General features: G+C 50.3%; 3 protein-coding genes across 13 annotated transcripts in view; 2 read left to right on the forward strand and 1 right to left on the reverse strand.

Moving 5' to 3' along the window:
- stab2 (stabilin 2) overlaps window positions 1-4,725 on the forward strand; it is a 23,382-nt gene extending 18,657 nt beyond the window's left edge. Inside the window, exons 52-69 of the mRNA XM_069145426.1 lie at window positions 479-568; window positions 643-789; window positions 861-920; window positions 1,065-1,188; window positions 1,304-1,453; window positions 1,527-1,631; window positions 1,756-1,863; window positions 1,979-2,172; window positions 2,247-2,388; window positions 2,555-2,688; window positions 2,778-2,943; window positions 3,089-3,195; window positions 3,283-3,402; window positions 3,469-3,615; window positions 3,770-3,880; window positions 3,968-4,099; window positions 4,233-4,328; window positions 4,444-4,725. Coding sequence (XP_069001527.1) covers window positions 479-568; window positions 643-789; window positions 861-920; window positions 1,065-1,188; window positions 1,304-1,453; window positions 1,527-1,631; window positions 1,756-1,863; window positions 1,979-2,172; window positions 2,247-2,388; window positions 2,555-2,688; window positions 2,778-2,943; window positions 3,089-3,195; window positions 3,283-3,402; window positions 3,469-3,615; window positions 3,770-3,880; window positions 3,968-4,099; window positions 4,233-4,328; window positions 4,444-4,500 — 2,190 coding nt within the window. The 3' untranslated portion in view covers window positions 4,501-4,725. The remainder of the gene's footprint in view (window positions 1-478; window positions 569-642; window positions 790-860; window positions 921-1,064; window positions 1,189-1,303; window positions 1,454-1,526; window positions 1,632-1,755; window positions 1,864-1,978; window positions 2,173-2,246; window positions 2,389-2,554; window positions 2,689-2,777; window positions 2,944-3,088; window positions 3,196-3,282; window positions 3,403-3,468; window positions 3,616-3,769; window positions 3,881-3,967; window positions 4,100-4,232; window positions 4,329-4,443) is intronic.
- On the reverse strand, window positions 4,714-9,698 carry ovch1 (ovochymase 1). Its single transcript, XM_069145419.1, has 15 exons — window positions 8,360-9,698; window positions 8,200-8,280; window positions 8,010-8,099; window positions 7,748-7,931; window positions 7,483-7,667; window positions 7,419-7,441; window positions 7,119-7,308; window positions 6,902-7,041; window positions 6,634-6,784; window positions 6,524-6,565; window positions 6,179-6,401; window positions 5,900-6,057; window positions 5,701-5,799; window positions 5,307-5,470; window positions 4,714-4,992 (listed from the first exon to the last, which is right to left on the reverse strand). The coding sequence occupies exons 1-15, from the start codon at window positions 8,403-8,405 to the stop codon at window positions 4,789-4,791; spliced, it is 1,980 nt and encodes a 659-aa protein (XP_069001520.1). The 5' UTR covers window positions 8,406-9,698; the 3' UTR covers window positions 4,714-4,788.
- A 243-nt stretch (window positions 9,699-9,941) lies between these two features.
- On the forward strand, window positions 9,942-26,890 carry LOC138195779 (UPF0606 protein KIAA1549). Of its 11 annotated transcripts, none has more exons than XM_069145431.1 (21): window positions 9,942-10,018; window positions 10,790-11,784; window positions 14,608-15,885; window positions 15,965-16,047; window positions 16,235-16,534; window positions 16,658-16,844; window positions 17,058-17,117; window positions 17,195-17,346; window positions 17,423-17,600; window positions 17,758-17,942; window positions 18,026-18,231; window positions 18,405-18,532; window positions 21,360-21,374; window positions 21,498-21,703; window positions 21,778-22,004; window positions 22,258-22,393; window positions 22,492-22,785; window positions 22,875-22,927; window positions 22,999-23,126; window positions 23,212-23,366; window positions 23,548-26,890. In XM_069145431.1, the coding sequence occupies exons 2-21, from the start codon at window positions 11,604-11,606 to the stop codon at window positions 23,770-23,772; spliced, it is 4,377 nt and encodes a 1,458-aa protein (XP_069001532.1). In that variant the 5' UTR covers window positions 9,942-10,018; window positions 10,790-11,603; the 3' UTR covers window positions 23,773-26,890. The 11 variants fall into 11 exon arrangements, with proteins under 11 accessions (XP_069001532.1, XP_069001533.1, XP_069001531.1 ...); XM_069145432.1 differs by having other exon boundaries at window positions 11,549-11,784; XM_069145430.1 differs by lacking the exon at window positions 9,942-10,018 and adding an exon at window positions 10,152-10,236.
- The last annotated feature ends 518 nt before the right edge of the window (window positions 26,891-27,408 follow it).

The following is a 27,408-nucleotide window of genomic DNA, read 5'->3' on the forward strand; positions in this document are numbered from 1 at the left end:
GTTTGTAGTCTATTTGTAGTCTATTTGTAGTTTGTAATTTGTTGTAGTCTGTTTGTAGTTTGTTTGTAGTCTATTTGTAGTGTGTTTGTAGTCTGCAGTTTGTAGTCTGTAGTTTATTTATAGTTTGTAGTCTGTTTGTAGTTTGTTTGTAGTTTGTAATCTATTTGTAGTTTGTAGTCTATTTGTAGTTTGTAATTTGTTGTAGTCTGTAGTTTTTGTAGTCTATTTGTAGTTTACAGTTTGTAGTCTATTTGTAGTGTATTTGTAGTTTGTAATTTGTTGTAGTCTTTGTAGTTGTAGTCTGTAGTTTGTTTGTAGTTTGTAGTCTATTTGTAGTTTGTCTGTACTTTGTAGTCTATTTGTAGTTTGTATTTTGTTTGTAGTTTGTTTGTAGTCTATTTGTAGTTTGTATTTTGTTTGTAGTTTGTTTGTAGTCTTTTTGTAGTTTGTTTACTTCTCCCACTTCCTGCCAACTCAGGTCTACGCTGAGAGTCTGATCTACCTGGACTCAGCTCGGACTCTGCAGGGCTCACCGCTCTCCTTCTCCTGCGGTGGGACGGACAACATTGTAAGCCCCGCTCACAAACACATAAACACCACAGAAGAAGAGATGAGCGTGAGTGACAGCTGCTGTTTGAACAGGGAGAAATCTTCATCAACGACGGGACGTGTCGCATCGCTCAGAGACACCTCGTCTTTAGAGGTGGGATCGCCTACGGCATCGACTGCCTGCTGACTCCGCCCAGCCTCGGAGGACGCTGCGACGAACAGACGACCTTTGACCTTCAGGTGAGTGCTTCAGTGAAAACTTCACAGAACCAAAAAGCAGGTAAACAGGTGATTCTCTTTTTCTGTGGTAGATGAACTGCGGCTCGTGCACGATAGCAGGGGCTCGTTGCCCGACCGGATCCAAGAAGAAGGTGAGAGTCGAACACCAGAACCTCAGAACCTCTGAACACCAGAACACCAGAACACCAGTGTGTGTGTGTGTGTGTGTGTGTGTGTGTGTGTGTGTGTGTGTGTGTGTGTGTGTGTGTGTGTGTGTGTGTGTGTTCGTTCTCCAGGAGATCCAGAAGTGTGATCTTCCCACCATGTTCATCACCAAGAACTCCGGCTGTCGAACTGTCTGCACCGTCAACTTCTGGCAGCCAAAGTGTTGCTATGGTTACTACGGGCGAGAATGTTTGGGTGAGAACGTGGTTCATCTTCATCTCCGTGTTGATCAGCTCTTGGAGATGACATCATGGATATGTAAATGAGGCGGCGACATCATTGATGACTACTCCCTCTGCTCTCTGTCCAGTCTGTCCGGGGGGAGTCGCCTCCACCTGCAGTAACCGTGGGAAGTGTGACGACGGTCACCTTGGTAACGGCACCTGTGCCTGTGATGCAGGTTTCGGTGGTGTGGCCTGCGAGCTGTGCAGAAACGGATTCTTCGGACACACCTGTAAAGGTGAGTGGTGGGCGGAGCTTCCTGTGTGGCGTCTGGTCCCACAGGTCCCATCATCCTGTTTCCTGTCTTCCAGCCTGTAACTGCTCCGGTCACGGGTCATGTGACGACGGACGGAAAGGTACAGGTGTGTGTTTCTGTGAGGACGGATGGAGCGGAGAGCGCTGCCACGCCCAGCAGAGTAAGTCCTGCCCCTTCAGTCAGCTTCATCACTGATGAAGATGAAGAGACGACGTCCCTGATGGAACATTAAGAATTTACCTGTGTGTGTGTGTGTGTGTGTGTGTGTGTGTGTGTGTGTGTAGGTGAGATGTTCCAGTGTTCTCCGTCCTGCTCTCACAAAGCCACCTGTAAGGAAAACAACACCTGTATGTGTCGGCCATTTTACGAGGGAGACGGATTTACCTGTACAGGTAAACACACATTAATGTGTCCTCTGGACGTGTCTGTCCCTCAGTGTTAATGTGTCCTCTGGACATGTCTGTCCCTCAGTGTTAATGTGTCCTCTGGACGTGTCTGTCCCTGCAGCGGTGGACATGTGTCAGGTGTGGAACGGCGGTTGTGCCAAAGGAGCCAGATGTTCCCAGAGAGGAGAGCAGGTGAGCTGTACTTGTCCTAAAAGCTACTCCGGAGACGGCTTCACCTGCTTGCCCATCGACCCGTGCGTCGCCGTGGATAACGGAGGCTGCCATCAACACGCCACCTGCACCATGACGGCTCCGGTGAGGACAGCTCAGGGACATTGTAGGAGGTGAGGTTGTCAGGTGTGTCACTAACGTGAGGATTGTGTGATCAGGGGAAGAAGAAGTGCAGCTGCAAGGACGACTACGTCGGAGACGGACTCAACTGTGAGGTCAGACAGCTGCCAATCAGCCGCTGTCTCCAAGACAACGGCCAGTGTCACCAAGACGCCAAGTGTACCGACCTCCATTTTGAAGGTAAACTCCTCAACAAGTATGTTAAGTAATGAACAGGCGGCAAGGTATAAAGGGGAGGGGCCTATATGGGGCGCTGCCTGTAGGGCGAGAAGACAAATACAAAAACAGAGTTTAAAGATGTTTGTGTTGTTGTGTTGTCCCATGTTGTTGTGTTGTGTGTCTGCAGATGCTACCCTCGGTGTGTTCCACTACCGGTCTGATGAAGGACAGTACAAACTGAACTACACAGCAGCTCAGAAGGTCTGTTCGGCAGAGGGGGGCAGCCTGGCGACCTACAGTCAGCTGTCCTACGCTCAGCAGGTCAGTGAACACAACACAGCTACTTCCTGTTTAACCCTCCAGCTTGTCCTCTTCCTGTTTGACCCTCCTGCTTGTCTTGTCCTATGCAGGGCGGGCTGAACCTGTGTTCTGCCGGCTGGTTGGACCGGGCCCGGGTGGCGTACCCGACCACCTACTCCAACCCAAACTGTGGCTTCGGACACGTCGGCATCGTGGACTACGGAACCCGCAAAAACCTGAGTGAGACCTGGGACACGTTCTGTTACCGGATGAAGGGTGAGAGGACGAGGACGGAAACTTCCTGAAGGGACGGTTACTCTATTGTTTGTTTGTTTTTTGGTGGTTTGTTTGTTTATTTAGTTAGTGGTCTCCAGGTGAATGTGTTGGTTCTGTTGATCAGTAAACGTGTCGTGTGTTTCAGAGGTGAGGTGCGACTGTCGGGCCGGTTACCTTGGAGATGGTTTCAGCTGCACAGGAAACCTGCTGCAGGTCCTCCGCTCCACTCCGACCTTCTCCAACTTCCTCACCGTGAGTCGGACACACACGTTTCCATGACGACGTGTTGTTTCCTTTCAGCCTTCACTCGTTACAAACAGATTTTTTTATTTTCTGCAGCAAATCCTGAACGTGTCTCAGCAGTCGGAGTCCGGCAGACAGCTGCTGACGCGTCTCAGTAACCTGACCGTCCAGTCCACGCTCTTCGTACCCGACAACAGCGGCCTGCGCGGCAACCAGGTGAGTCCCACACACGCCCTGTGTCCTCGTACCTGTGGGCGTGTCCTGACCCGTGTGTCCCTGCAGACTCTGTCTCCGCGGGACATCGAGTTCCACCTGTCCGAGGGTCAGGCACTTCCTCTCAGCCAGCTGAAGAACGGCAGCCGGATCAGGACTCGGGTTGGCAGTCTGAGCGTTCTGGGAGTCGCCGACCTGCTCGACCCGTCGGCTCTGGTCAGACTCATTATCATGTTACCTCTCTGGGACTGCGGGGGGCGCCATACTGAACTCTGACTGCCTGATGTCAGATCAAACTCCAAACAACTGTCGGTAAAACAAGCTTATTTTTGAATGGACTTCTGTGTGTGAAACTCATTCCTCTCCTCAGGCCTCTCGTTACATCAACGACCGCTTTGTCACCAACTCCGACATCCTGGCTTCCAACGGGATCATTCACGTTCTCCGAGGGCCGCTGAAAGCCCCGCCCTCTCGTCAGGAGGTCAGCGGCGTCATCATTATTGAACTGCCGGTTCAAACCAGAGTTTCCCTGTGTGACCTTTGACCTGGCCTCTGATTGGCTCTTCAGATCCACGTGGCTCATCAGGCAGGGATGGGCGTCGGCATGGTGCTGGTGGTGGCTGTGGTGGGCGGAGTCATGTTTGTCGGTTACCACTTCTACCGCCACAACAGCAAACCCTTCAGGTTCCACTACTTCAAGGTCAAAACACATTTATGACTAAATAACGAGCTTCGTTTAGAATAAAACCATGTTCACTGTCAGTTTATTAGATTTATACCAGAAATCTGAATTTAATCTTTTAGTAGAAGATGTGGTTTTAATCTCTCGACAGGAGGATGACGAGGAGGAAGAAGCTCCTCCTGCAGACAGCAGCCGCAACATCTCCAACCCGGTTTATGAAGCAGCACCAGAACCGTCTGCAGCCACCGTGAGTTCATCCATCACATTAAGTATCTTCTTCCTGTCCATACAATGAAGAAGGTGACGTTTCCACAGTGACGAGCAGTTGTTCTGAGCTTGTTGGACTTCCTGTGTGTCTGCAGGCGACCGGAGGAGTGTGCGACCTCCTGCAGGAGCGTTTTCATTCCTCGGTGGACTGAAGGTCCTCCGACCTGCTTCAAACTGTCCGTCAAAAGTCCTGCAGCTGTTTCAGAACCGAAGGAAAACTTTCAGATCCAAACGATGCGTTCAGGTGGTCCGACATCTTCGGGGTCTTTAACCTTTCTACCACACACTGAAGCAGCTTTTTGTTTTATTCGTCTAGAAATCAAGAAGAATTGTGTGTAACCATGAACAGCTGATTTATAAAAAACAAATAAGCTCCATTTCGTATTGTGTTTTTTGTCCATGAGAAAGATGAAGTTGTTAAATGAAGGAATATTTAATGTTTAATAATCTGTAAAACATGAGGCGTCCTCAGAGTTGTAAACCAGTTTATTTTCCGTCACCTCGTCGACCCACGACTGATAATCTGACACTCGGGTGAAGACAGACGGTTTCTCTGCGTCACAGCGCCAGCTGCCCCATGTGACCACACCGAACAGGAAGTAGCTGCCGCGTTTCCGACAGTAGAGAGGAGCGCCGGCGTCGCCCTGCACACAAACAAACATCCTCACTGCTAACAGGAAGTTGACGGGATTGAATAGGAAGTCATCGAATGTCTTTTCTAATCATCAGTCAGAGAAATATTACGTTGTTTTATATCATCGGGATTCTAATCTCTGATCCAGAGATGACTGGAGCACAGCAGACTAGTTAGCCTAGTTAGCCTGTACTTAAACTAGTACGCCTGTAGTTAAACTAGTTAGACTAACTAAACTAGTTAGCCTGTAGTTAAACTAGTTAGCGTTGTTGGACTGTAATTAAACTAGTTAGACTGTAATTAAACTAGTTGGACTGTAGTTACCATGCAGGATGTGGATCCTGCAGGATGTGAACAGATGTGAGCGTCTCCGATGAATCCTCCCCACGTCTCCCTGCAGGACGTCCGATTGACGAAAGACAGCTGAGCGTGGTGCAGCCGGTCTGGATCTGTACTTCCTGGCCAGGAATCAGGATCCTGATTAAAAACTAACAGCAGCTTCGTTTGGGTTCAGTTCAGCGTCGATTTAAAGCTTATTGACCAATCAACAACCAGAACCAGACGATCCAAACCCGAGGACGATCAGCTGAGACCAAACACTCTGTTGTTTCCTTCTGCAGCCTGAAGACGTCTGGCGCTCACCTAACGTTTCAGTTAACTAACGCTTCAGTTACCTTCCTGCCGCTTCACTTACCTACCTGCCGATCCAGTTGCCTACCTAATGCTTCAGTTGCTCCCCAGCCGGCGGTGACACATGACCAGCTGTCGTCCAGCTCCTCATCCTCCTCCGGGACACAAACTGGAGACACATGAGAACCTGTAGACAGAAGCAGGGACAGTTTCAGTGTCAAGGACAGTCAGTGGAGATGAGGAGACACTCCGGTCTCAGAGTTTGACCGTCTTCCAGGTGTCCTTACTAAATCTGACCGGGACGCTGAGGCGGAGCAGAGACAGATCCGCCTTCGGGGGGAAGCTGGAGTCCTGCAGAGGGCTGAAGACCTCGTCCACCGGGACGGTTTGAGTGGACAGGAAGTGGAGATCGTGAACTCCCAGAACCACCACGTCCTCTTTAGCTCTGCAGGGACAGACAGGACAGTGCCACAGAGACTTCCTGTTGAACGCTGAGCAGTGATTCATTGGCCGAGGATGAACTCTCTGCTAGTAGTTTACTACTAGTACTACTACTACTACGTTACCGGACGCTGCAGTGTTGGGCTGTGACCACCCAGTGCCGGTGGATCAGAGCTCCGCTGCAGTAGTGCCGTCCGTTGGACTGCAGGCTGACCTGCCAGGGCCAGAAGAAGGGGCAGGACTCCGTCACGTTCCCCGCAGACACCTCACCGTCCTGGGACACCGAGAGGCCGGCAAGGCCTGGAGCCCGATCACAGCCGGAGCTCTGCCGCTTCCCACACATGTCCTCTGTCAGCCAGGTAATCAATCAGCAACAGGTGGACAGAATAACAGAAACACCTGCACTGTATGTCCGAACATCGAAGAACTGAAGAGGGACCGTGGGCGGTATCAGAACTGTAAAAACTTACCTTCGTCTGGGAGCTCGTCTTCGTTCACCGTATTCTGATCATCTGTGAATGAAAGAACGTTAGAGAGTCCCGGCGAGACGCTTCACAGGTGTCGGATCCTCTGAACTCACTCATGACGTCAGACATCCACTCGGTGTGCTGCTGGATTGTGGTGTAGACTCCCGGTCTTCTGGCCCGACCGCAGCCGACACCCCAGCTGACCACACCTGCCAACTCATACCTGCTGCCGGTGAAGCAGGACAGAGGACCGCCAGAGTCCCCCTGAAGGACGGGGACATGGCAGGACAAAAGATGTATTTTTTGTCTTGGGATAGGTGTGCAGGCGGGGTTATATAGGTGTAGAGGCAGGGTTATAGGAGGTGTGGACCTGACAGGTACCTGACAGGCGTCAACTCCGCCCCCGTCCCTCCCAGCACAGAACATGGAGGATCTGATCCGACCGGCGTAGAAGCGGTCACAGACGTCGGAGGGGAGGACGGTCACGTTCACCTCCTGCAGCCTGTGTACTCGAGGACCATCTGGAGACGAGAGAAGCTCAGTCAGTCTCAGCCCGAACGTCCCCCCCGTGTCCCGTCTCCTGCCAGCCTGTCCTCACTCTCTCGGGTGGAGCCCCAGCCGGTAATGGTGCACTTCCTGTGCAGAGGCAGCGGAGACATCCAGACGTCGATGGGTCGGACGAACTGGTTGAAGAGCAGCGGCTGCCGCAGCTTCAGCAGAGCCACGTCTCCCTCTTTAGTCCGAGGGTTGTAGCCCGGATTGGAGACGATCACAGAGACGCCTACCAGCTGGACGGAGGGGGGACAGAAAGACCACTGAGGACATTACAGTGAAGAGGACATCTGAGTCCTACAGTTAAACTTCAGAAATATATTTAAATATTAATTTTAACATTCACAGATTGTGAACTGTTGGAGGAGGTGAAGGACAGGGCGTCGTTTTAAGGACTTTAACACGCTAACAACAATCAGGGAGGTGGTGGTGTCTTGGTGGTGCGGTGTATTGGTGGTGTCCCCGGTGATGTCCCCAGTGGTTCCTGGTTTGGACCTCCCAGACCAGCCTTCGCCGTCTGACCTGCTGCGGAGCTTCCTGTCGATCCAGGTCGTGTTTTCCGGCCAGAACCGTCCACAGAGAAGCTTTGTTGTACCTACAGACATGTTGTCATCAGGTGTGAGGAGGAAACGGACATCGGACCGCAGATCTTGGAGACCGTCTGTGACCTCTGACCTTTTGAAGCAGTGGGCGGCGGAGACGACCCACAGCGGGCCGATGATGGCGCCCCCGCAGGCCGACATGGAGGCGAACTGAAGGGAGACCTGCCACGGCCACGAGTGAGCCCAGGACTCCTGACCCCCGATGATCCTGGTCTCCATCTCCTGTTCCGGACTGAAGGAGCGCAGCCCGGCCAGGTCTGAGGTCAAACCAAAGGGACAACTGTTTTAATACCAGAGGTCAGAGTATTTAACGTGATGAAGACTGAAGAACAGACCTGTGAGTCCGAAGCGGGTGGAGAACGTTCCGTGTTGCTGCAGAGTTTTGTTCCCGGTGACGTTCACATGATTCACATCTTCACCTGAAACTGAACATTTAAATCTGATTCACGTTTCACATCTGAAGTCAGAATTAAATTGAATATTTTTAGTCAAGTGTTCAGAAATAAACTCTGCAGCAGGTCCTACCAGCAGGTGGAGCAGGTGGTGGAGCAGCAGCAGCAGCAGCGCTGTGCTCCAACCTGTTTGATGGTCTCCGACTGACTTCAGCTGAAAAAACACAATCAGTGAGTTTATCAGCAGGAAACGGGTCAGAGAGGATGATGAAGGTTCTGAGGAAAGTTCTGACCTGTGTGAGCTGCGAGCAGACAAACTGACAGCAGACAGAGCAGCATGTCTGACGTCCTCCAGGATCAATAAACTGAGATCAGCTCAGATTGAAGGAGAAACTTTATCAGAAACACCTGTCTGACCAGCTCCACCTTCATCAGCTCCACCTTCATCAGAAACACCATCAGAAACACCTGCAGGAAGGGCAGTTCAGGGCTGCATTCAGTAAAGTCAATGTCCCACCTGGACACCGGGACTCACCAGGGCTCATTAGGACTTACCGGAACTCATTAGGACTCACCGGGATTCATTAGGACCCATTAGGACTCACTAGGACTCACTAGGACCCATTAGGACTCGCCAGGATTCATTAGGACTCACCAGGACTCACCAGAACTCATTAGGACTCACTAGGACTCATTAGGACTCACCAGGACTCATTAGGACAAACCAGGATTCACCGGGACTCACTATGACTCACTATGACTCATTAGGACTCACCTAGTACTCATTAGGACTCACTAGGACTCACCAAGACTCACCTGGACTCAGAAAGTGTCTCTCGGTTACCATGGTGATCCATGCCGTTACAAACAGGAAGTAAAATTTCAGCAAGAATAAAATCAGCTGCTCAAACTGCTGTGACGTTAGCTTTGGTCCTTGTTGCTATGACAACGCTGACTGCTACGGAGAATGCGCACTGAATCGTGGGAAACGTACGCATTTCAAAATGAAACAGAAGCCTCAGAAATTCTGCAGACTTCAAAATGAAAGCTTCACTTTTGTACCTCAACTTTCTTTTTCACACATCTGTGACCCATTTTTGGGTCCCAATCCACCAGTTGGGAAACGCTTGCCCAAACAGAGTAACTCAGAGTCTCACTGGTCAGTCTGAGGTAGAACTCAAACACCATCGATTTATTTTGAAAATAATTAAATGTGTTGATTGTCACAATAAAATAAAAAACGTTACTCTGAAAAATATTTTAACAAATGGTCTCAGATTTATTTATGTTTTTGTTTATTTTTTATGTTTTGTGTTATTTATTGATGAAGAGGAGTTTACCTGCAGCAGCTGTTTGATATAAAATGTCCATCAGCTGTTCAGTTTATTTAAAACAAATAAAATGGAAATTAATTCAGACGTTGAAAATAATAAATAAAATATAAAGAATATGATGACGCAGCAGATAACCCATAAAATAATCAATAACAAATAAAGCTGCAGTCAGATCAAGTCTTCATCTCTAACTGTTTCCCAGCATGCAGCGCTGCAGCTGGACTCTCAGTCCGACCCGGATGGTCTAGCTCGGGTCCAGGTCTGTCCGGATCCTGCAGAACTGATCCGGGTCCAGAACTGATTCGGGTCCAGCTGCTCTGAGGGCAGAGGCTCGCTGTCGTTTGAATTGTACATGAACCGATGCTGAGCGGGTGGAGCCGAACCGGACTGGTACCAAGACCGGATGTGCCCTGAATCGACGGATCTGGAACCAGCACGGACAGATTCGGATCTTCCAGCACCGTGTTGGTCCGTGTGGAGGTGAAGAAGACTGCGGACAGAGGAGGAGGAGGGGGAGGAGGAGGGGGAGATTCTGCAGCGCCTCCTTGCCGCGCCGGGAGCGCGCCGCGCGGCTGAGGAGAGGCGTGACGCGCCCGAACCGCATCTCCAGGATGGCAGGTAGGTCTCCGTTTGAATGAGGGAAGATCACTGCTGTAGTGACGGTAGCACGGCTCAGTTCGTCCCGGTTCGGCCCGGTTTGTAAGTATCGGTTGATCGTGTGTCTCTACAGCTCCTCCTGCACGGCTCTCCGGAGGAGGGAGGAGGCTCACGACGTGGACCTCAATCCGTGTCGTTAGCACGTTCAACCGGCACGGGACCGGACTGGACCGAGCCGGGTAAATGGGGCACGGATATTTTGCAGCTCCAAACCCGGGACAGCGTCAGTAGCGCGGGTTAAAGGCAGCGCGAGGCAGCGGGGGAGAGATGGGTGTCAGCAGGTTGTCCGATAATGGGGTCAGTGTGAGAGGAGGCCGAGCCGAGCCGAGCTGAGGTGAGCGGCCTAGAAACACTGCTGGATCCAGAACATGACCGGAACCGACCAGAACAGAACCAGAACCGGGCTTCCGGCAGAGCGCGAGGACGTCAGTGTGACAGAATATTGATTTGATCGATGATGAACTCAGACCAGCCCACAGTTATTTATGTTTTTAATAATTCAGAGTGGAACCAGAAATATATTCAGGATCAATGAGGTCTGTTTCTATTGATTAATGATTGATTGGCTTGTGATGATCAGGTGATTAATCGATTAGAACACCTGCTGGAGCCCCGTATTTCCTGTTTCCTCTCTGACTTTCAAAATAACAAAAATGACTTTTTCTGTTTTTATTTAGAAAAAAACAATGTTTGAAAAGTATAATCAATAAACTGATCAATGATCACCTTCAGGGGCCTCTGAGGGCCGCAGCCCCTCGGTAACCCTCGGGAAAGCACAGGAACCCACGTGGACCCTCGGTAACCCACGTGGAACCTCGGTAACCCTCGGAAACCCACGGGAATCTTTGTGAACCTTCAGAAGAAGCTAAGTGAAGGAGGGTAGAAAGCTGTAAAAGTATGTTTCTTCTTTGTTTTATTTTGGTGGAACTTTAAAAGATAAAATCCAGTCACACCGTTTGTATTTTATTTTGAAAGTTCAGTGTGTTGACTCAAGGTCCCCTTCCTGCCTTTCTGTCTCCATGACAACATGTTTAAAGATGACCTTTGATCAAACGACCTCAACCTCCAGGTTTGGTTCTGAACTCCTCAGAGGTCCTGATGACCTCACCGTCACCATGACTACGCTCCCATTACCCACTAGTGGGCGTCGTCACGTTGACACGTGTGCGCCATAACAATTTGCTCCCAGACGAGATTCTCCACATTGATCTCATCTTCATTAAATCAGTCGGAGCTGCAGAGACATAAGAATTGATTGATGGATGGATGGATGGATGGATGATGGGTGGATGATGGATGGATGGATGGATGGATGGATGGATGGATGGATGGATGATGGATGGAGGATAGATGGATGATGGATGGATGGATGATGGATGGATGGATTGGTTGAATGATTGATTGGTTGATTGATTGATTGATTGGTTGATGGATTGATGGATTGATTAGTTGAATGATTGATGGATTGATGGATTGATTAATGGTTCTCAGGGCCTCCTGATGGGCCCTTGGCTCTCAATACTACCAGACCTCCGACCCTTTGAGGATGATGGACCCAGTGATCCTGCCTGGGCCCAGCTCCAGGACTAGGACCGGGACCAGAACCAGAACCAGGACTAAGACTGGGATGGACCTAACAACCTCGGTGTGCAAATGCACACTTGGAGTGATCCTGCTGGTGGCTGGCACGCTGGTTTCCATGGTGACCTCAAGCTCACCTGCTGCAGGTAAACTTACTTTTCTTTTAGTTAGTTAGTCCCCAGGTTGGTGCTGTGTAGCTGACCTCTGACCTCTGACCCCAAGTGTCAGAGCGTCAGGGACCGGTGTTCAGTCAGCTTGGGGACTGGTCCACCTGGTCTTCAGTCCCAGGTGTGTTGGTGAACAGTGTGTTAGTGAACAGAGTGTGTTAGTGAACAGTGTGCGTTGGTGAACAGTGTGTGTTGGTGAACAGTGTGTGTTAGTGAACAGTGTGTTGGTGAACAGTGTGCGTTGGTGAACAGTGTGCGTTGGTGAACAGTGTGTGTTAGTGAACAGTGTGTTGGTGAACAGTGTGTTAGTGAACAGTGTGTGTGTTGGTGAACAGTGCGTTAGTGAACAGTGTGTTAGTGAACAGTGTGTGTGTTGGTGAACAGTGTGCATTAGTGAACAGTGTGTGTTAGTGAACAGTGTGTGTGTTGGTGAACAGTGTGTGTGTTGGTGAACAGTGTGCGTTGGTGAACAGTGTGTTAGTGAACAGTGTGCGTGTTAGTGAACAGTGTGTTAGTGAACAGTGTGTGTGTTAGTGAACAGTGTGTGTGTTGGTGAACAGTGTGCGTGTTAGTGAACAGTGTGCATTAGTGAACAGTGTGCATTAGTGAACAGTGTGTGTTAGTGAACAGTGTGCGTTGGTGAACAGTGTGTGTGTGTTGGTGAACAGTGTGTGTTGGTGAACAGTGTGCGTTGGTGAACAGTGTGCGTTGGTGAACAGTGTGTGTTGGTGAACAGTGTGTTGGTGAACAGTGTGTTAGTGAACAGTGTGTGTGTGTTAGTGAACAGTGTGTGTGTTGGTGAACAGTGTGCGTGTTAGTGAACAGTGTGTGTGTTAGTGAACAGTGTGTGTGTTGGTGAACAGTGTGCGTTAGTGAACAGTGTGCGTTAGTGAACAGTGTGTGTTGGTGAACAGTGTGTGTGTTGGTGAACAGTGTGTGTGTTAGTGAACAGTGTGTGTGTTAGTGAACAGTGTGTGTTGATGAACAGTGTGTGTGTTGGTGAACAGTGTGTGTGTTAGTGAACAGTGTGTGTGTTAGTGAACAGTGTGCGTTAGTGAACAGTGTGTGTGTTGGTGAACAGTGTGTGTGTTGGTGAACAGTGTGTGTTGGTGAACAGTGTGTGTGTTGGTGAACAGTGTGTGTGTTAGTGAACAGTGTGTGTTGATGAACAGTGTGTGTTGATGAACAGTGTGTGTGTTAGTGAACAGTGTGTGTTGATGAACAGTGTGTGTGTTGGTGAACAGTGTGTTGGTGAACAGTGTGTGTTGGTGAACAGTGTGTGTGTTGGTGAACAGTGTGTGTGTTGGTGAACAGTGTGTGTTGGTGAACAGTGTGTGTGTTGGTGAACAGTGTGTTGGTGAACAGTGTGTTGGTGAACAGTGTGTGTTAGTGAACAGTGTGTGTTGGTGTTACTGTCAGTGTGAAGAGGGTCTGTGACTCACTGCTCCGCCTCTGTCAGCTCACTGTAGGTGAGCAGTGAGGCTTACAGTGCAGTGCGCCCCCCTGTGGCCGAGGGCCGAGCTACCTCCTGGTTCATCTCTGTCATAGAGCTGCAACTGATAGACTGCAACTTTAAACTGTCAAAATAAAAGAATAAATGGAGAATGAAACAGGTGTTTTTATCTGTTCTATCTATAATCTATATTTATCTATATCTATCTATCATTTATGTGTGTGTTGGAGGGCGTCGTCTCCTGAATACCAATGACTCCTCTACGTTCGGCATGTGATGCCACCGCAAAGCACAGCGTCACCACGGCAACGAAGTCGAGACCAGATGAAAGAGACCCAGTCAAGGCTGTGTGTGTGTGTGTGTGTGTGTGTGTGTGTGTGTGTGTGCGTGCGTGCGTGCGTGCGTGCGTGCGTGCGTGTGTGTGTGTGAGAGTGAGAGAGACACACAAAGACAAATAGGTTTAAACTGACTGCAGAGGCATGAAAAACAAAAAGGAAAGATGCAGCATTACAAACAGGAAGTGGACGTCCTCCTGATCTGATGGGAATCTGTAACACTTTATATGTTCTCTTTAAACAAAGATGTTAACACGAAGATGTTCTCTTTCAACACAAAGACGTTCTTGTGTAAAAACGCACACAATAAGAACTAAAGGGATTCATTGTACATGTACGGACGCTGTGTAAAATGTAAATAAAAACAATGTGATAATTTGTAAATCATGTAAACTCATAAAGACAACATATTAAATGTTGAAACTGAGAAATGTCGTTGTTTTATAAAAATATCTGCTCACTTTGACTTTAATGGCAGCAACACGTCTCTAAAAAGTTGAGACAGGGCCATGTGCACTAATGCATCCCTGTACCATCACAGATGCTGGCTTTTTAACTGAGCGCTGATAACAAGCTGGATGGTCCCTCTCCTCTTTAACCTGGAGGATGCAGCGTCCATGATTTCCAAACAGAATCTCAGATTGTGATCCATCAGACCTCAGGACAGTTTTCCACTTCACCTCAGTCCATCTTCAATGATCTCGGTCCAGAGAAGGCGGCGGTGTTTCTGGATCATGTTTCTATCTGGTTTCTTCTTTGGAGAGTTTTAACATCATTTGTGGACGCAGCGATGAACTGTGTTCACAGACGATGGTTTTCACAAGTGTTCCTGAGCCCATGCAGTGATTTCCACTCCAGAATAGTGTGTTTTTAATGCAGTGCTGCCTGAGGGACCCTCAGATCGGGGGGTGCCTTCAAGTCGGGGGGACCCTCAGGTCGGGGGGGCCTTCAGGTCGGGGTCCCAGTGTTTGGTGACGGTGCAAACTGAAGTTGAACTGAACTTCTGTCCGACAGGTGCACTGGACTTCAACAGGACGATTGAGCCTTCGTCACATCCTTCATCATCATCATCCCCTCCCAGGCCCTTAGCCCCCAGGTGGCCCTCAGACTCTGGTTACCATGGTAACAGTGGCAGCGCTGCCTCGGCGGAGGACTCGGACTCTGGCGCTCAGGGGATCCACCTCCTGCTGAGACCTCCAGACCTCCTGTCCCCCAGTCTGCCCCCACCTCTCCCCCCGCAGAGCCAGCCCACCCTCACCCCTCCTCCCTCCTGGGAGCAAGGCCCCTCCCTAGAGGAGGCCTGGGGCTCCGGGGACTACCTGGAGACACTGTCCTTCATGGTGCCCGATGGCGAAGAGCTGGCCCTTGCTACTCCGCTGCCCAGCCACCCCCATGACCCAGACAGTGGGGGGGACTGGGTCTCTTACGACACCGCCTTCCCCACCCGTCCCACTCTCCCCCTCTCCTCCCGCCTCCCTCTCTCCCCGTCCTCCTCCACCCCAATTATCCTCCTGCACACTCGCCCTGCCCACCCAGACGTCTTCCCCACATGGGACGAGGACTACGACCTTGAGGATATGATGCCTCTGGAGCCGACGGAGCTGCTGCTGCCGGACATGAACAGTCTGGAGTACTACACCAACCTGCTGGCCCGGGAGCGGGACCGAGGCCAGGACTGGGAGCGAGACCGGGAGCGGGAACGAGACTGGGACCGAGGCCAGGACAAGGACACTCACACCGATCCCAAACCGCCCATTTCTCCTACAACAACACAAACCCACCATCCTCCTCCCACCCCGCCTCTGAGCCCTGGTCCTCTTCCCGGTTCGGAGCCCAAGAAACCCCCCCACCCCAACCATCCCCTCACCCTCTCACCTGCTCTCACAGGTGAGGAGAAGCCCCCAGCTCCACCCACAACCCCCAAGACTCCTCACACCCTTTCTCCCCCTGCTCCTAAACCCAAAGAACCGGTCCCAGGAAGACACTCTCCTCGTCCCCCGTCCAACACCACCGGCCGGGTCCCTCCCCCTCCCCCACTGGGACCGCCCACCCGCCCCGACAGACCAGAGAGGCCTTTAGTGGTCACTGAGAAGCCAGCGAAGGTTCCGCCCACCAGGACCACCACCAAGGCGACCACGACAACGACCACCGCCGTCACCACCACAACCCAGATCACCGTCATCAGCCTTACCAGAGTCCCCCCGCTCACCACGCCCAGAGTGGCACAGACCCCGCCCACCAGGCAGTACCTGTGCAATGTTACCAAGCCAGACATGTACCTGGTCAGAGTAGGTAAGATCCCTAGGGTCATGTGACAGTTCCTCCAGGTGCTGCACAACATTAGTTTGATGTGTTTCTGTTTGTCCGGCAGTGAGCCCCAAAGGTTCATCGGCTGGTTTCAGTCAGGTACGAGATGTTCTGAGGAGGGAGTTCAACCGCTCAGTGGAGCTGCAGGTATGAACACCTGTACCAACACCTGTACCAACACCTGCACCAACACCAGCACCAACACCTGTACAAACACCTGCCTCGGTCAGCTCAGGGTGTGGTCTCTCATGTTCTCACCTGTCCAAATTAAACCTGCGCCTTGAACTAACCTGGGTGATGTCAGATGATTGACAGCTGTCTGTTTCCTCTCCAGTTCCTCAAAACTCAGTCCAGTTTTGCCTTTCGTGTCGTGTCGGGACCGCTGATCTTCACCGCCATGTCGGTCATCAACGCCCTCCGCCAACCACCGCGCAGCTCCGGCCCCATTCCCACCATGTCACCGCTGTATGCCATACCTGACCTCAGGTATCAGATCCACTCCGTGCTGCAGTTTGTCCCCGCCCACATTGACGTCCGAGTCTGCAACTTCAGCGAACGGGTGGAGCGAGGGCTGGTGATGGCGTACACAGAGACACGGAGGCGGTCGCATGAGGCAGGAAACGTCACTGTACAGGTGAGTCTTCCTGTACAGGGGAGTCTTCCTGTTCGTTGCCACTGTACTTTCAGGCTTTCACTTGCAGCAGTATTAATTATTGTTTATTGATTGTTATTCAGAAGCTTTCGTCCCCTTACACAGCTGTTGAACATCACGATGGGCGTGGTCCGGCCGGCGGCAGGGAAGAAAGTTCCCGTCGACGTCATGTTTGCGGTGCGTGATGGGCGGGGCTACCTGCCGGGTTCAGAGGTCAGTGAAAACCTGAGGAAGCTCAGCCTGGTGGAGTTCAGCTTCTACGTTGGATTTCCTGCCGTGCAGATTGCAGAACGTACGACACACACACACACACACACACACACACACACACACTTCTCCATGTTTTCAATACCTGTCGTTAAATGGTCTGGGGGCGGGGCTTCAACATGATTGACAGGAGGTTAGAACACATGACACGTGAAATATTCAAAAGTCCGTTAAAAACAATCACGAAACTAATGTTGTTACATGTAAGGAGTGTTTTAAGTGTGTGCTTCTGTCGCAGCCTTCCACTACCCAGAGCTGAACACGTCTCACCACCTGCGCTCCACCTGGGTCCGGACAGGTACGCAGAGTTCTCAGCGGCTCAGACGGTGTGTCTTCCAGACACATGTGTGACGGCCATGTGTCCTCTGTCCTCAGTCCTGCTGGGGGTCCAGGAACAGCTGGTGGTGGAGAGGAGCTTCAAGGCTCGTCTGGAGAGACGTCTGTCCCTGCTGCTAGAGGAGGGACTGCAGGAGACCAGCAGGAGGCGCTGGAGGAGAGCCACGGCGGTGGGCAACAACAGCCTGCAGGTAACGGAACAAACCCATGTCACCAGGAACATCCAGGACCTGAAGGTGTCACATGACCTCACCTGCTGTGTCTCAGGTGGTGCGGGTGGCCAGGCTGTCCGGGACGGAGCGCCCCCTGGAGGTCTTTTATTTTGTGGAGGGACCGGCTGGAGGAAGAATTCCAGCCGAGGTTACTGCTGCCACTCTGAACCGTCTGGACCTGCAGAGAGCTGCCATCGTCCTCGGTCACCGAGTCCAGAGACCGCTGGCCCAACGTGAGCCCAAACCTGAACCAGAACCTGTCCTCATCCGCCCTCACCCGTCCTCACCTGTCCTCACTTGTCTCTCACTTGTCCTCACCTGTCTCTCCTGTCACTCACCTGTCCTCACTTGTCTCTCACTTGTCCTCACCTGTCTCTCTCCTGTCTCCAGCTGTGGAGACTCTGTCTGTCCCCCCGGCGGAGACTCAGAGTAGCAGCATCTGGCTGATCGTCGGTGTGGTTGTCCCCGTCCTGCTGGCTGTCTTCATCATCATCATCCTCTACTGGAAGCTGTGCGGCTCCGAGAAGCTTGAGTTCCAGCCGGACGCCATCAACACCATCCAGCAGCGGCAGAAGGTCAGAGGTCAACAGGAAGCCGTTTAACCTGTGACATCAGAGGTGAACAGGAAGTGGATTAACAACGAGGTGTCCTCTCTCAGCTGCAGGCTCCCAGCGTTAAAGGCTTCGACTTCGCAAAGCTTCACCTCGGTCAGCACAGCAAAGACGACATCATGGTGATCCAGGAGCCCGGCCCCCTGCCTGCCCCCGTCAAAGAGGCCACACCCTCCGACGGCGGAGACCTCAACACCCCCAAATCCAAAGGGTCGTCCACCAAGGCAGCACGGTCCAGCCGCCGCAGAGGGAGGTGAGGCACCTGCCACACACCTGTCCACACACCTGTCCACACACTTGTCCCAACACCTGTCCACGCACCTGTCCACGCACCTGTCCTAACACCTGTCCAGACACCTGTCCTAGCACCTGTCCGCACACCTGCCCTAATACATGTCCACACACCTGTCCTAACACTGTCTCCAGGCTCAGCCCGTCGGACGGAGACTCGGTAGGAAGCGACCAATCGAGCGGCAGGGAGTCAGCAGAAGAAAGCACCAGACCTGTGGCCATGCCCAGTGAGGCGAAACAGCACAGGAAGACGCCCAAAAATGGTCAGAGACGCTGTGACGTCGTCATGCCAATTGTTTGTGGTGAAATGTGATGAAGGGGAAGATGTACGGGATGATGATGGTGATGGTGGTGATGATGGTGATGGTGATGATGGTGACAGCGATGGTGATGAAGATGATGATGATGATGTGACAATGATGATGATGAAGGGGAAGATGTGAGGGATGATGGTGATGGTGATGATGGTGACAGCGATGGTGGTGATGGTGGTGGTGATGATGATGTTGGTAATAATGATGTTTATGGTGATGGTGATGGTGGTGATGGTGGTGATGATGCTGATGGTGATGGTGGTGATGATGATGCTGGTGATGATGGTGGTGGTGGTGGTGATGATGATGGTAATAATGATGTTTATGGTGATGATGATGATGATGGTGGTGATGATGATGGTAATGATGCTGGTGATGATGATGCTGATGATGGTGTTGATGGTGATGATGTTAACGATGATGGTGATGATGATGTTTATGGTGATGATGATGATGATGGTAATAATGATGTTTATGATGATGGTGATGTTTATGGTGATGATGATGATGAAGGGGAAGATGTGAAGGGTGATGATGGTGATGATGACGATGGTCATGATGATGATGGTCATGGTGATGATGATGATGATGATGGTGGTGGTGATGGTGATGATGAAGGGGAAGATGTGAGGGGTGATGATGGTATGATGATGGTGATGATGATGATGATGGTAACGATGGTGGTGATGATGGTGATGATGTTTATGGTGATGATGATGATGATGATGGTGGTAATAATGATGTTTATGATGATGGTGATGATGGTGATGTTTATGGTGATGATGGTGATGGTGATGATGATGATGGTGATGATGATGCTGATGATGGTGTTGATGGTGATGATGTTAACGATGATGGTGGTGATGATGGTGATGATGATGTTTATGGTGATGATGATGATGGTAATAATGATGTTTATGATGATGGTGATGTTTATGGTGATGATGATGATGCTGATGATGGTGTTGATGGTGATGATGTTAACGATGATGGTGATGATGATGTTTATGGTGATGATGATGATGGTAATAATGATGTTTATGGTGATGATGATGATGATGGCGATGATGATGATGATGATGATGGTGATGACAAAGGGGAAGATGTGAGGGATGGTGATGATGGTGATGGTGATGAGGATGAAGGAGACGATGTGACAGATGATGATGTTGATGCTGATGATGGTGGTGATGGTGATGATGAAGGGGAAGATGTGAGGGGTGATGATGGTGATGATAATGATGATAATGGTGATGATGATGCTGCTGATGATAATGGTGATGGTGGTGGTGATGATGATGATGATGATGATGATGGTAATAATGATGTTTATGGTGATGATGATGATGATGGTGATGATGTTTATGGTGATGATGATGATGATGGTGATGATGATGATGGTGGTGATGATGGTGATAATGGTAATGATGATGATTATGAAGGGGAAGATGTGAGGGCTGATGATCGTGATGATCATGATGTTGATGGTGATGATCGTAATGATGATGGTGATGATGATGGTAATAATGATGTTTATGATGATGATGATGATGATGATGGAAATGATGATGGTGTTTATGGTGATGATGATGATGGGAATGATGATGGTGATGATGAAGGGGAAGATGTGAGGGGTGATGATGGTGATGGTGATGGTGGTGGTGATGATGATGATGGTAATAATGATGTTTATGGTGATGATGATGATGGCAATGATGATGGTGATGATGAAGGGGAAGATGTGAGGGATGGTGATGGTGGTGATGGTGATGATGATGAAGGGGAAGATGTGAGGGATGATGATGGTGATGGTGATGATGATGAAGGGGACGATGTGAGGGATGGTGATGATGATGGTGACAATGATGATGGTGATGATTGTAATGATGGTGATGATGATGATGGTGGTGATGATGGTGATAATGGTAATGATGATGATGATTACGAAGGGGAAGATGTGAGGGCTGATGATGGTGCTGGTGATGATGGTGATGGTGATGATGGTAATGATGATGACGGTGACGATGATGGTGGTGATGGTGGTGATGATGATGATGATGGTCATGATGATGATGGTGATGGTAATGATGATGGTGAGGGTGGTGATGATGATGATTATGATGGTGATGGTAATGATGATGAAGGGGAAGATGTGAGGGATGGTGATGATGATGAAGTGGAAGATGTGAGGGATGATGATGATGATGATGACAATGGTCATGATGGTCATGGTGATGGTAATGATGATGGTGATGATGATTGTTATGATGATGATGATGATGGTGATGATGACGATGGCCATGGTGATGATGATGGTAATGATGATGTGATGGTGATGATGGTGATGGTTATGGTGATGATGATGATGATGATGATGGTAATGATGATGAAGGGGAAGATGTGAGGGCTGATGATGGTGCTGGTCATGATGATGGTGATGGTGATGATGATTGTGATGATGATGATGATGATGATGATGACGGTGACGATGATGGTGGTGATGATGATGGTTATGATGGTGATTATAGTGGTGATGGTGATGATGATGGTGATGATTATGATGGTGATGATGGTGATGGTAATGATTGTGATGATGATGGTGGTTATGATGATGATTGTAATGATGATGATGATGGTTATGGTGATGATTATGATGGTGATGGTGGTGTTGATGATGATGGTGATGATGATGATGGTGATGATGATGATGGTCATGGTGATGATGGTGATGAGCGTGTAAACAAGCTGTTGTCTTTTCTCTTCCTGCTTCCAAAAGGGCGGAGTCAGATCGGTACGTCTGAACATCATCTTCCTCCTCTGATCAGTTTCTCATCTGATCTAATGTTTGGGTACTGAAAGTCAATTGTTCGCTGACCCCTGGCCTCTGACCTCTGACCCCTCCCCCCCTCCCCAGCGGCTCCATCAGGCAGCGGTCCCGACGAGGTCTTGTCCTCATCCTCCATCTTTGACCACGTTGACCGTCTGTCCCGCGGGTCATCTGACGGCACCCGTCGTCAGGCCAACAAGGTGCAGCTCATCGCCATGCAGCCGCGGCCAAGCCCGCCTCCGCACACCGCGTCACAACTGAGCCCCTCCCTCACCGAAAAGGTCAACACAGAGGTGGGCGATCACCGTCCGCCACCTGCTCCCTGGTCGCCGTGACGACATTGTAATGTTTCCTTGTGTTCCTGCAGGTGGCGCTGAGGCACAAGTCGGAGATCGAGCATCACAGGAACAAACTGAGGCAGCGCGCCAAGAGGCGGGGCCAGTGCGAGTTTCCCTCTATGGACGACATCATGGACGCCTTCGGAGACGGACCGGTTCAGAGTGAGACGGCGCAGCGGCTCTATAGCTCCGCCCACGACCACATGGACTGCATCCTGCAGGCCGACGCCTACTCACCCAACGACTCCAGGAAGAGGTAGGACTTCACCTGAGAACACACAAGAACACACGAAAACACACGAGAACACTAGCCAATCAAAAATAAAAAATTTAAAAATTTCCCCTCAGGGATTAATAAAGTAACTACCTAAAAAACGCGTTTACCTGAAAAACAACTGTGTTTATCTGATTAACAGGACACTCTGATGTCCTTCTGTCCTGCAGACAGAAGGACATCAGAGTGTCTCTGTAGGACAGACAGAAGAACGTCTCTTTGTCTCTCCCGTCAGAGGGAGGCGCTCTCCTCGAGGTCGACGAGCTCATCCAGGACCAGGAAGTCTTCCTGACACCGACAGAGACCGTCTGTTAACCGATCAGAACGCCACCTACAGGAAGTACCCGGGACTGAACAACGTGGCCTACATGGTGAGTTCAGAGGTCGGAGTTCAGACTTCAGCTGTGGAGAAATGTTATAAACATGAGGACACCTCTGACTTGCTTTATATTTTGTCTCATGTCCACAGTCGGACCCCGACCTGCCCCCAGATCACGGAAGCCCCTCCCCAACTGACGAGGTGTTTGACTCCGCCCCGGCCCCGCCCCCCTACATGCCCCCCCAGCCCTCCATCGAAGAGGCCCGGCAGCAGATGCACTCCCTCCTGGACGATGCCTTTGCCCTGGTGTCTCCGTCCTCGCAGGGCAGCGCCGGGCTGAGCGGGGTAAGCCCCGCCCTGCCCAGCCCCTCCCCCCATGTGCGGCCCGCGGGCCGTCAGTGGGGCTCTTACCCAGCAGCCCCCTCTCACAGCCCCTTCTCTGCAGTGAGTGTCGGCCTGCAGCTGACCACCAACCTTTTCTGCCCCCGGTCCGTCCTCACCCTTCATGTCCTGTCTTTCTGTTCTGCCTGCAGAGATATGCAGAGCTTGGAATGTCCCCCACGTCCGTCCAGGGTCTGCTGCAGAGGTCAGTGTCCTGTCCCCTGAGACCCGGTCCAGGGACCTGAACCAGCACTGACCCTCTTGTGTTTTCTCCAGACAGGGTCTGAGCTGTGGAGGGTATGTGTCCACCGGAGACCAACTGCACGAGTCCATCTACTCCAGCAGGGGGCAGTACGAGGACCCGCCCTCCTCCTCCAGACCCCGACCTGTAGGGGGCAGCACAGGTAAAGACTGGACCTACAGACCACCTGAAGCGCTATCTGTCTCCTCCACATGGAGGTGCTCACTTGCTGTATGTCTGACCTGCAGGTGCTCAGCTCCACCACCTGACCCAGGTGGGTCTGTCCAGTCAGATCGGGGCGTACCCCGCCGTGGGCCGCAGCATGTCGGGGCCCACCGGGTCCAGCTGGAACCAGCAGCACTCGGACCAGGACCTGTCCAGACCCGGGGCCAGCAGAGAGAGCGTGAGTCCTGAAATCAAACTGGATCAAACAAGGGCGTTGTCATAGTAACCAGAGAGATGGTGATGGAGGGCACAGTCCAGTCCAGTCCTGTTTGTTTTTGAATTCTGATAAAATAATTGATGTCTTTGCAGTTTGACCTCCTTATATGTTGATGAATTTTCTGCCCCCACCTCCACCCCAGGTCCTGTCCTTCCCAGAGTTCTCCTCGTCCTCGGTGTTCCAGATGCCCAGCTCCTCGTTGCGAGACCCGTTGGCTCCACCCCTCCTGCTGACCTCACCGACCCCTGAGTACCCTCCGGAGGACGCGTCCCCCTCCGCCCACACCTCCGCCTCTTTGATAAAGGCCATCAGGGAGGAGCTGCGCCGACTGGCCCAGAAACAAGCAGCAGTGACCAGCTACCAGTAGACGGGTCTGGACCTGTTTGGACCAGAACTCGACCCGCTCAGAGTCTAAGGACCCTAAACATGGTCTGCTTTGGACCACGTCCTGGGTCAAGGACCATGTCTCCTGAAGACCTCCGGTAGTTTACAGGGTCCCGTCTGTCCGTTTGTCCGTCCATCACCGCTTGGCTCCGGGTCTCATTGGACATCATTGGACATCAGTGTGACTCACGTCTCCACTGAAGTGCTTCCTGGAGCCGATCACTCCATTATCATCCTCAACTTCTGGACCAGATCCAGTCCCTGGACTGGACGTCCCTCCTGGACCTTAGGGCTGAGGTCCCTCCTGCCGGTCCATAGTGGACCATCCTTCCTGCAGTTCTTGAGTCGTCCCCCTTGGATCTTTGGAAACAGTCCAGCCTTCCTGACCTTCTTAGGAGGACGGTCTCTCCGGACTCTGTGGATCCGATCATCCCTCCTGAGGTCCTGAGGCGGGTCGTCCCTGTGGTGCTATCCGTCTTCTCATCGACCACTTACTGCCTTCCACTCCATCAGCCGCCGTGATCCGGTCTCCATCCATCAACCGTCTCCACGAGGTCTCTCTGGACAGCTGGAGGTTCCTGCAGGGGGCGCCAAACAGGAAACATTATATATATAGGAGTATCTATAAGAAGGAAGAAAATATATGTAAAGAGATAGAATCCCAACGAGCACAATATTAATGTCAGAGTTCTTATCGGAGTCTTGAGATGTGACTTATTTTTTATCGCTTCTATATGAAGGTCTACGTTAAATCCTTTATTTTATCAAAAGAAGACCAAACTACTGTTTGATGTTTGTGACCCTCTTGTGTTTGAGCTCGCTGTACGTTTGTTTCGCCGTGGAGACGTCGCTTAGCGTAGCTGCTCGCTTGCGTGTTCATATATCGGTGGCAAAAAATAAATAAATTAAAAAAATAAAAGAGCTACTGCATCGCTTTGGTATCGAGCTTCTCGTAGCTGATTTGTTGCATCCGTCCATCTGTGGGCGGGACACAATGAGTGACACCTGACAGGTGGGGGAACCACTCACTCACCACAACGCTCCCTGGAGGCGTGATGTCATCATGACTTGAAACTGGAGCAGAGAAACAGCAGATTTTGGGGAACAAAATCATCAACAGCAAGCCTGTTGCCATGGCGACACAGTTCAGGTAGTTTGTGTTCTCTGGGTTTCAAAAGATGCATCAACAGACAGGAAACTGAAACAAAGAAGAGCACACAGACTGGATCCAGCAGGGAGGGAAGGACAACAACGGACAAGATGAACTAATCAGGGGTCGGGGCCAACAATCATACAACAGGACAGGAAGTGAAATAAAGACAGGTGAGTCATTTCAAAAATCAAACAGGAAGCACAAACCCCAGACTGACCTGAAGACTACGAACCAGAACAGAACCTCAGAAGGTCCCAGTGGAACTCGGTGTTGACAATCTGACTCTGGGGGATGAATTCACGGTGACACAAAGAAAACCCAGCTGGTGTCTCCTGACCTGACGCCTTCTTCAGTCTTGGAAAGTGAAGCTCCACCCCTCTTGAAACGTGATGTCATCAGAACACCTGAGTGTCTGTCGTGGAAATCACTGCGTGGGCTCAGGAACTCTGATCTTTGAGACGCTTTTATTCCCCAAAATCTGATGTAACGTGTTGATCAATAACTCTGAATACTTCCTGATGAAGGTTGTTGGTCCTCCGTGTGCAGCACCGTGATGCGTTCAGGAACACTCTGGACTTATTGATGTTTGAACTCTATGGAGGTCTGCAGAGGTCAAAGTTGAAGGTCCTCCAGACATAGACTGGGACCAACCCGTCTGAAGTGTCCACACCTGTGCAGGTACCGAGGTTCTGATGAGTGAGCGGTTCCCTCGCGCAGTTTCCTGAAGTCGGGTTGTTTGTTCAGCATGTTCTACTCAGTTTGAGGCTTTAGCTGTTTGATGTTCCCGTTAGCATGCTGCTAAAAGATGTTACAAAGTGAATAGTGAGCAGAGAGATTCATGTCACATGACACCAGCTCATCCAGCACAGAACATTTCGACCCGAACGTCACGCCCTTCTTTTACGGTTCCAGAAGATATTTTTAATCTGAATGAAGTAAAGAAATGAAAGTATGTTGAATATAAAACATAATATATAGAAGATATTTTATCTGTGATTGGACTCAGAGGTCTGCCGGTGCCAACACATCTGTCACGGACCAGAACCCCACCAGAACTTTCTAAGAGGACCTCGCACCTGTCCGTCACGCTTTAGGACCGCCTACAGGATCACATGGTGCTAACCCAAGGACTCCAGGTGTGACTGTCAATCACACTCAAGATGGCAGCATGCAGGACGATGGGGGCGGAGTCACCTCCTCCTGCAGGCGGATGGAGGCGGAGTCACCTCCTCCTCCTGCAGGCGCCTCCTGAATGTCTTCTGCACTGTTTTCTAGTTTCTGTGTTTTCTAGATCTGTGATGATCCAGCTGACGAGCAGGCGCTCTGGACGTTCAGCCATGACAAAACCACCCTCACAACCTAAACAAACCTGTTACCGTGGTTACCACCTTCAGTAAACAACCTGTTGACCAGTGAGACTAACTAACCTTCTGTTACCACGACAACAAGGACACTTCCTGTTATCTCAAGCTGATTTTTAAAATAAGACCTGCGAGTAACAGAGCTAACAGTGTTCACTATTAACCTGGAACTACGTGAAATTAATCAAAGTGTGTTCTTACTTCCTGTTCTCGTTCTTTACGTCTGAAATAGTTTCAGTTTTGTCATGACTGAACTTCATACAACTGCTGCTCCGAGTTGAACCACATTCCATTCTGTTGTAACAAGCAGCTCCGCCCAGGCCCCACCCAGGCCCCGCCCACACAGGTGAGCTCCAGGCGACCCGGCGAAGCTGCTTGGTGGATCAGAGCTTGAAGGAAAAGTTATTTTAATGTCACATCAGTGAGCTGGAAACACTGCCAGCAGTCTCACCTGTTCAACAGCAGCCAGGTGACCCCGGTCACCTGACCGGGTTGACCTGTTCTACCCAAACCGTGTGAGCTGCATCCTGTGGTGTTACAAGTCTGAAAGATTGTTAACAAACATTAAAGAGAAAAGTTCAGATTTACTCTGACTGCTTTATTTACTTATTTATTATTTATTTATTATTTAGAGTTGAAAACATTTGACACAGATCATCTTGTAGACTCACAAACTAACTAACAAACTGTTGACGTCCTTAAACTACACCAGTTTCTATGGAGGATAATTTCTGACAAATTAAACACCAAAACACTTTTCAAGACAAAATCTGGACTCAAGAAATCAACTTAAATATTTTGAGTGAAAGATTTTCAGAATAAAGCTTCAGGAGAAGCTGCAAAATTACCCAGAAAAAGTTTCTGAAACAAAATATTTTACAGAAACGTGTAAAACTTCAAGAATTAAGTAAATTTTTTTGGGACAAAGTCATATCAGGAATAAATGTCAAATTTTCAAAAGGTTTAAAGAAGAAAGTTGAACCTGCAACGTTAAAAGAATGAAGATGAATTCAGGGGGTTATAAAAACTAATAATTGATAGTTATCAATACAGTGAATTTGGTGTAAATAAAATCTGGCTTGTTGTAACTTGTATTAGAATATGA

Source organism: Embiotoca jacksoni, unplaced genomic scaffold (genome assembly GCF_022577435.1).
Source record: "Embiotoca jacksoni isolate LCO1_2020_lvr unplaced genomic scaffold, fEmbJac1.0.p SCAF_125, whole genome shotgun sequence".
Lineage (NCBI taxonomy): Eukaryota > Metazoa > Chordata > Actinopteri > Embiotocidae > Embiotoca > Embiotoca jacksoni.

Excerpts from the sequence above, each read along its gene's own strand:
- ovch1 (XM_069145419.1), bottom strand. The coding sequence starts at position 8,405 with ATGCTGCTCTGTCTGCTGTCAGTTTGTCTGCTCGCAGCTCACACAG. Across the intron at positions 7,442-7,482 it reads CCACCACCTCCCTGATTGTT|CCTCCTCCAACAGTTCACAA; the intron begins GTTAGCGTGTTA and ends CCCTGTCCTTCA. Across the intron at positions 6,058-6,178 it reads GCCCAACACTGCAGCGTCCG|AGCTAAAGAGGACGTGGTGG; the intron begins GTAACGTAGTAG and ends CTGTCCCTGCAG.
- LOC138195779 (XM_069145431.1), top strand. The coding sequence starts at position 11,604 with ATGATGGACCCAGTGATCCTGCCTGGGCCCAGCTCCAGGACTAGGACC. Across the intron at positions 17,118-17,194 it reads CTCCACCTGGGTCCGGACAG|TCCTGCTGGGGGTCCAGGAA; the intron begins GTACGCAGAGTT and ends CTCTGTCCTCAG. Across the intron at positions 22,394-22,491 it reads TGAACAACGTGGCCTACATG|TCGGACCCCGACCTGCCCCC; the intron begins GTGAGTTCAGAG and ends TCATGTCCACAG.